At 25.7% G+C, this 8,257-nt stretch overlaps 1 protein-coding gene across 2 annotated transcripts in view; it reads left to right on the forward strand.

The window, feature by feature from the left end:
• LOC113553389 (discoidin domain-containing receptor 2) overlaps positions 1 to 2,744 on the forward strand; it is a 244,377-nt gene extending 241,633 nt beyond the window's left edge. For both annotated transcript variants that reach the window (XM_026956702.1, XM_026956701.1), the window contains exon 19: positions 313 to 2,744. In XM_026956702.1, coding sequence (XP_026812503.1) covers positions 313 to 468 — 156 coding nt within the window. In that variant the 3' untranslated portion in view covers positions 469 to 2,744. The remainder of the gene's footprint in view (positions 1 to 312) is intronic.
• The last annotated feature ends 5,513 nt before the right edge of the window (positions 2,745 to 8,257 follow it).

The following is an 8,257-nucleotide window of genomic DNA, read 5'->3' on the forward strand; positions in this document are numbered from 1 at the left end:
TATTAGCTTCTACGTAGTTATATATAGTTATTAAATGTTAGTTATGCGTATATGAAATTGATATTAATTAATCGGTTGACCTACATATATGGAATATTATTTTTCTGAAAACATTTTTATAATTTAAACGGTTTCATAACTGTTAAAATCAATTTGTTTTTATCTGTATAATATTTTTCAAAATATTAATAAACGCTTTGATTACTGTTGATTATTATTAGAAAACACAATAGGTTTTAGGGTCTTGTCAAATATCATAAATATAATTATTATTAACGTTGTGTATTAATTGTGTTATTTAATTCGTTTCAGATCCTATTACCTCAGCCCATCAATTGCCCGAAAGACATTTACGATCTCATGTGCGAGTGTTGGCAGAGGGACGATAAAAGTCGTCCGAATTTCCGTGAAATACAATTATTCTTGCAGCGGAAAAATTTGGGATACAAGCCCGAATGTGACCCTTAAAATATAAGCCTATAGAATCATAACAATGTGTTTGTTTAAAGCTTTACTATACCTACTATACATATTTTATATACATGTACTTATATATATTTTGAATTCCGGGCTCGTATTTCGTTACCTAACCTATGTATTTTTTTACGCGTATATTATAAATGATTGTATATGTAATATTTTGTTATAAAGTGTAAATATCATTTTTACCGAGTTTTTGAATAATTTAAGTTTTGCGTATAATTTTTAGCATTATCATACGAAATATCGCTTCCAGGCATATTGACTAGGCATTATAGTGAGACTAAGAACGGTGATCGCCGGACCTATTGTATTTTTGTATACAGTTGGCGATCATCATAAAATATTATGATTAACGTGTGTAACATATCTAGTGGTAAAATACATTTTTCATAAGTGTTAATTAGAATCGATCGATCGTGTAGTTGTCGTCATAGGTATATAGTGTATAACAGTAATTTATAGTTTTGAACCAATTATAATACATAATAGTTGTATCCGTGTATAACATAATAAAGTTCACGAACATGTAGGCTTTCGTCACTATATATTTTAGTATTTTGCAAAGTTTACAGTGTTGTATACATTACATTATACTGTATTAATATATAAAATCAAAATATAGATTAACGTCCTTCGTCGAAATAATTTATCGATGAACTTAGTTGTTACAATATAATATACTTTGGTACTCCGTTATAACACACCGATACGCTATTCTTCGTAGTTGCCGGATACATCGTAACTAGAATTAGAACAATTATTCTTAAATTAGCATAAAAAAAAAGTAATTATTCCCTTAAAAATATAAAGAAAAAATGTGTAATAAAAATTGTCAATTTTTCTTTAGAATCAATCAAAAGACTATATGTTATTTGAAATGATAATGATAATGTTTACTTTTGAGTTTTTGACGTATATATATATATATGTGTGTGTGTGTGTGTGTTTGAGTTGTATGAGTACATCGTACGCTTAATAATATTTTGATAACTGTATAAAAAAATGCTCGTGTCGTTTTAATATGTGTATACTGTACATTATACGTTATTATAAACGGGTTGGAAAATATACCAACGATTATCAATATAATATAATACATAACATTAAGGGAAGACGATATCACAATGATATAAACGTACTAGTTATATCAAATTACGATATCATGTTTTCAATTGTTAACATTAAGACGTTTCTTCATATCTTTTTTGAGGCGGTAGTTTTCAATATGAACACTGTGTGCCGTGATAATATAACATATATATTTATATTTTTTTTTCTTACAATTTGCTCTAAATGTTTTATTTTAACGTCTATTACGTTAAGACGTATCGTATTAATCGTATGTAAATCATTACGTTTATCAGTTATTTGTATTTTAACGCATAACTATAACATAATATTATAGTATATATAAATATATATATTTAATGATATTATTATGTTTAATGTATAAATCGTATTTATGGTGCTAAAATCGATATATCACACGTACGCGCATTTGACGTATACGTAAACATAAAAATAGCTTGGCAAATATAAATTGGATATTTTTATTCGCCCAGATGGATTTACTATTTTTTTTTTCTTTCGTTCCGGTTCTCTATTTGTAATTTTTATAATATTTTACACGAATCATAATTTTTAAATGTTAACTATTAAGGACAACAATTGATTAAAAACTATAATATATACTCATACTATCAATAATGCTACTACTACATTACTAACACCACGAATATAACTTTAACTACTTACCACTACTTTTAATACAACTAATTAACAATTACTATACAAATACATACGTTACTATTATAATTATTATATCATATTATGTAATGCAGTTAGGTACCTACATAGATATGTCGTTGTTCGATTTTCGTGTAATCCAATTATTATTATAACGATATCTAGTCATTTAACGTTATCATTAGTCCTATATAATATATTTGATTGATATTATTTTCATAAACGTATATTATATTATATATTAATTATTGTATAAGGGAAATTAAAAATAAGTTTTATAATAAAAGTGTGACTCGTATAACATTATAATCATAAAAAAATGATCTATATATATATATATATGTGTGTGTGTGTATAATATTATTAAAATGTATAGAAAGCTCAGGGTCACTGAAATATTGTAGTTATAGAGATAGACTATAGTAAGTAACATGTCAAAATTACACTATTAACATATTTATAATAGTATTACTCGTCCATAAAGGAAAAACATTCATAATAAAATAAGAGGTTGTTAATATTATATAACATGTTCTACGTATGTATTGTTTTATTGTCTCATTTTTGGAAAATGAATTTATAACTATTACTGAATTTACTGTGTTTTTGTTTTGTTTTTTATCAAAAGCTATCATTAAACTATTGATGTAAACTGCTTTTAATGTTAATGCTACTGTTTGTGAATTAAAAAAAAAATATATATATATGTAATTTTTAAGTTTATATTATACATACTATTATATATTCTATTCTATACACAGTGGTAGTATATAGGTACCTATAATTTGCAGTACATATTATAATAGTCGGTTTTATTAAAAATGCTTTTTGTAATAAAATAAGAAACTATTATTTGTTTATGATTAGAAGATATACGAGATATGCTCACGTAATGTGTGAATTTAATATTTTAACAACTTAAATAATGTGAATGATACAAAAGTCCATATTGTAATGAAAATATGTTCAACGTTGTAAAACCATAAGAAAAAGAAAGTGTCCTATCACAGTTTTCGATTAATTTTTTTTTTTATTTTAAGTATTTTATTAATTTGTCTTATTCGTGTACGGTTTTTGTTTTCAGATTGTCGTGGTAATCATTGATTCGCGTTCGAAAAATATATAATTGATATTATTTTCGTTCTATTTAAGCCAATTTTGAATCATTGATCTTTCATAACATTATGGATACGCGTTATATAACTACGTATTAAACATTTCCAAATCAAACGGTTTTCTATTTTTTGGATATTATGTAATGATTTTTGCTTGGTGTAATAATTTGCTCAAAACGGACGACACAAAAAAAATATATACCCCAATCTTCATCAAGATAATAATATCGTTATATTATGCAGATTAGGTATCTCTGTTCTATTAATATTGGAGATTGTCTGGAATAAAAAAGGGCCATCGTATTTACTATAATTATGTATCGCCTACAGATTTATTTTAATTTTGTTATAGGCCACGAAATATTATAACATTATATTATTACCCATAAAGTATGCGCAGAAAATATAAATTTCCAACGGTACCTACTCGAATGATGATAACATAACAAGCATAACGATATAATGATTGTATGATATAATATGAAAAGCCGAAATCGATAATAATAATTTTTTATAATGTACATTCCGTTTCGAGTTCTTTATTACACAATCGTCAGTGAACCACGAAGACATGAACGGATTATTACGATAAAATTAATAATAGTAATATCAATATTTTAAAATTATATTGTAGGAATACTACGTTTCAGTGTCATGATGGCCAACCATATTTTTTTGAGTAAGGACCAAGGATTGAAAATCCGCGATACCTACGGTACCTACTCACACTGATACGTCAAACTCACATAATCGCTAATTTTAGATTGACTTTATAAACACCGATATTAATATATTATTATTTGAAAAAAAAAAACATTTTACCACATTACTACTGGTAATATACCACGGTTAAATCGTATACATATGATTCGTCGTCCTAGTTACCGTTCAATGTTCATAGAACCGTATTTCGATTTTAATATTACATCACATACGCACGCATAAAGACGTTAGCCTCAAGGAAATAGGTGTAATACATAATATTATATTGACCTCCGAAATCGATCGCGAGTTGGCCGACTAAGAATCACCCCGAGAACGTAGTACCGCCATAATAATATTATAATACCGTAGAAAGTACACAAATAAATACGATTTGTTTTTAATTATTTGTATGGTTTCTCCACTAAAAATATTAGATAATCTCACTATCAGTTTATCGCCTCCATTCGGTAAGTCTCAGGACATCTCATACTTGTATACAATTGTCTTATTATTATAATTATCTATTAGCAACTTACGTTATTTTTCTATACAAAAATCAATTCAGCCACTTATGAAAAAATATATCCGAAGCTTTGTATAACATACTCGTACTGTTTGAATTTGCTTCACGATAACCTACTCCCGCTCGTGTCAAAAACTTAAAGAAGTAGTATCATCACAAAACCCATTATAGCTAGGTAAATAGTTTAATTGTATTTTTTTTTTTTTTTAATTCTTAAGATAACTTAGCCCTTAATCATCCCACTGCGGTGATGTAATTCTACGATCTTGTATAGTTACGTTTGAACACATACGGAAATGAAGCAAGTCGTTGTTTTGTAACTATACTTTCGTGTTTATTAAGTCTCGTGCATCACTACAAACAATCGACTGTTTGTTCCGACACGATTTCGGCATTTCCTAAAACATATTATATTATAATATTATAATAACAAGTTATTATAAAAAAATTTTTTTTTGAATAATAAACTTAAATCGTATGTGGTCTACATACTTACACCATTCGTCGTTTGGTACCAAAACATTACCTATATACTACTATTATACTTATTTATAATTCAATATAATTATTATATGTAAAATAATGCGTGTGACTGAATGTATAATTTGTTGACAATATCTTCTGTATAAATACCATTTAATAATATTACTATGTTCGTCAAGAAAACTGTTGATGATTATTTATGTAACAATTCAAACTATACAGAATAAGGAATAATTATTATTATAATATTGTATTGTGTAACTACTAACTGTAATATTATAGTACTAAATACTATAAGAAAGTTTTTTTACGTTGTTTTTGTATTATCTCTGTGATTTATTTCTTTTTCTTTTTTTAAAGAAACATATTTTATTATTTGTAATGTACAGGTCATGTCTATTGTCTTTACAATAAGTTGTCAAATATATAAAATGCTTTCATATACATTTGATGTGTTAATGATTTTAAAAACAAAGATTTTTTCAACCAATTATATGAACCTTTCATGTATAACTACTATTTACTGTTTAGTTGAATAAAATAAAAAACAAAAATACAGTTAGTATACAAGTAACCCCATATATTAAAAAAAATTACCTCATTAAAGCAGCACATAATATATCATTTCTCTAATTTAATGTGGTACGTGTATAAAAAAGTATAACTAATATAACTAAATTAAAACCATTTATAGCTATGCTTGTAAATATGCGATATACAATAATACTTGTGTATAATAAATTACTTATTAATAAATATCTTATATTTTCAGAGTTAAAAAATTCTACACATAAAACCTTTTAATTCTACAAATAATATATTTTTTTTTTTTTTTATAATTTACTCGATCAATAATTGCGATAAAAAATAATTCGGGTAAATTTATATTACATGGAACTTTCTTGATACTTTATCAAGTTTTCGTAACTTTAGAACTTATGGTAAAAAAATGTATTGAATTTCGTTAAATAACACAAACTCTAGAAACAATATGAAAATATAATACGTAATATATTATATCTACTTCTACTACACGACTACACCTATAGGCTATAACTTGTCACATGTACGATGTACCTGCTCCAGTTAGTCGCCCACACAGAAGAACTTATGACATAACTACCTGCCGTAATGCTGATAAGCAAAAGTGTTGCATAATATTGTTAATTAAATAAAAAAAAATTTTTAAATGTTTTGTAAAATCACAGTACTTTTTAAACCATAGTTTAGATAGTCTAAACATTAACTAACTAAAGCAAAATGCAATAAAATTGTAAATACTGATAAAGTTGTTATATTTTAAAATTAATAAATAATTATGTGGTGTTTGAGCAAAGGCCTCTTATATATTTTAGAAACTTTAAAAATTGTTTTAGTCTGAATATTTATGTTTAAAATTATCCTACAGCCTATGACTTGTCCCAGTGTCACCAACGATTTTTATGCATATTATGGTATATAAGTTACACGGGAGTAAAAATCACTTGTTAAACTGGTATACCAAAACTTATATTTTTTTTCTCAATAATTTTAATAACAATAAATTACATTTTTTTCTTATTCTCATTTCACCGAACATGACAGTATTATAAAATAAGCAGAATGTAAACACTAGGGGGCGTTGCAGTAATATAGTGACATGAGAAATCGGCAAATTATAAATTTATAAAATATTTTTTCATAATACCATAGTATATATTCTTTACTTTGTATTCAATATTTAAATTGACAGTCAAATTTGATTCACCATATAATATAATAAAGTACATATACTATACAATAAGAGTTTGAGGTTTATTTAGAATTAGAATGCATCTTAGTGCATATCATAATGATATATCCACAATATGGTCTTCTCAAGTTGGAATAAACCAACAAGCAGAATTTGTGCTGCCATCTAGTCTATATAATAGATACATGTATGTTACGAACAATTAAATATCGCCAATAGATGGTTGTCATTGACGCTCAAAACAAATAATAATTATATTACTATTTATATATATATACAAAACATAAGTGTTGCATTACTTGTAAAAAAAAATATTATTATGATATAATTTTGTTGTACCAATTGTTATACCTATTAGTTCACTAAAATTGAATATTTCAATAATAGGCCACCGAATAATTATAATTGATCACTATAGATTCATTAAATTTTTAGTGATTGTTTAATGTTTGTGCAACTCCGGTATAAGATTTTAAATTAGTTTCGCTTTACATCATTATGAAATTTAATTTTATAAATAGATTTACAGTTTATAAATTTATATAAGTATTAAAATATTTGAATGTAATAGTTATAAAACGTTATTATTTATTTAAAAAACATACTTATAAAAATTATATAAGATACTAAAATAAACGTATGCAAACCTAAATATCAAGTGACGCCTATAACAGCATTTTGCACCCCTTTATTTATTTAGACCTTCTCCTAAGTCGAGCAAATTATAATATGATAATTTTTATTTTTTTTTACTTTTTACTTTTATTATATACTTTAATAATACTATCTAACCTCGAATGACGTTGCCCGTGGACTAACCCTGTTTTAAGCTCTAATAAATGTATAATATTAAGCTTTACAAATTATTAACACAGTCATTGGGAGGTTTTGACAAAATAAAAAATACAAGTCTAAAATGAAATCCAATTACAATGACTATTTTATTATCTGTAAACAGTCGTTACCCAATATAAATATTTTTTTTTTTTTTTTTATGAGCCGAAAAATCTCCACGTGAGCTCATCTTTACAATGCAAAATTAAAAAATTAGGTTTTAGATGTCTATCCTTTCGACAGGCGCGTAGCCAGAGTTCTGGATGTTAATACACCCCCTCTCATCGGTAATATAAATATATTATCCAAAAATAATTATATGCTAAAAATGGTTCAGATTAGGTTAAGAAGGATTATATTTTTCATGTATTATGTTTAAAGAAATATTAAAAAGTTAAACGTATTTTATAATGTATAATTATATTAAAATACCTCCCTTTAAAAAACCTTGGCTACGCGCCTGCATCCTTAGGAATAGGATTAGTCATGTACCAAATTTCACTCATGTTTTAAATTTAATTGCCTTTTATTAATATAGATATAACAACTATAACAAAAATAATAACTTATTTTAGAAAATAATACGGGCTGAATGGATCATCTTTTTGGGTTTTAATCGTTGCAAAATATCAGAAG

This window comes from Rhopalosiphum maidis, chromosome 2 (assembly GCF_003676215.2).
Source record: "Rhopalosiphum maidis isolate BTI-1 chromosome 2, ASM367621v3, whole genome shotgun sequence".
Lineage (NCBI taxonomy): Eukaryota > Metazoa > Arthropoda > Insecta > Hemiptera > Aphididae > Rhopalosiphum > Rhopalosiphum maidis.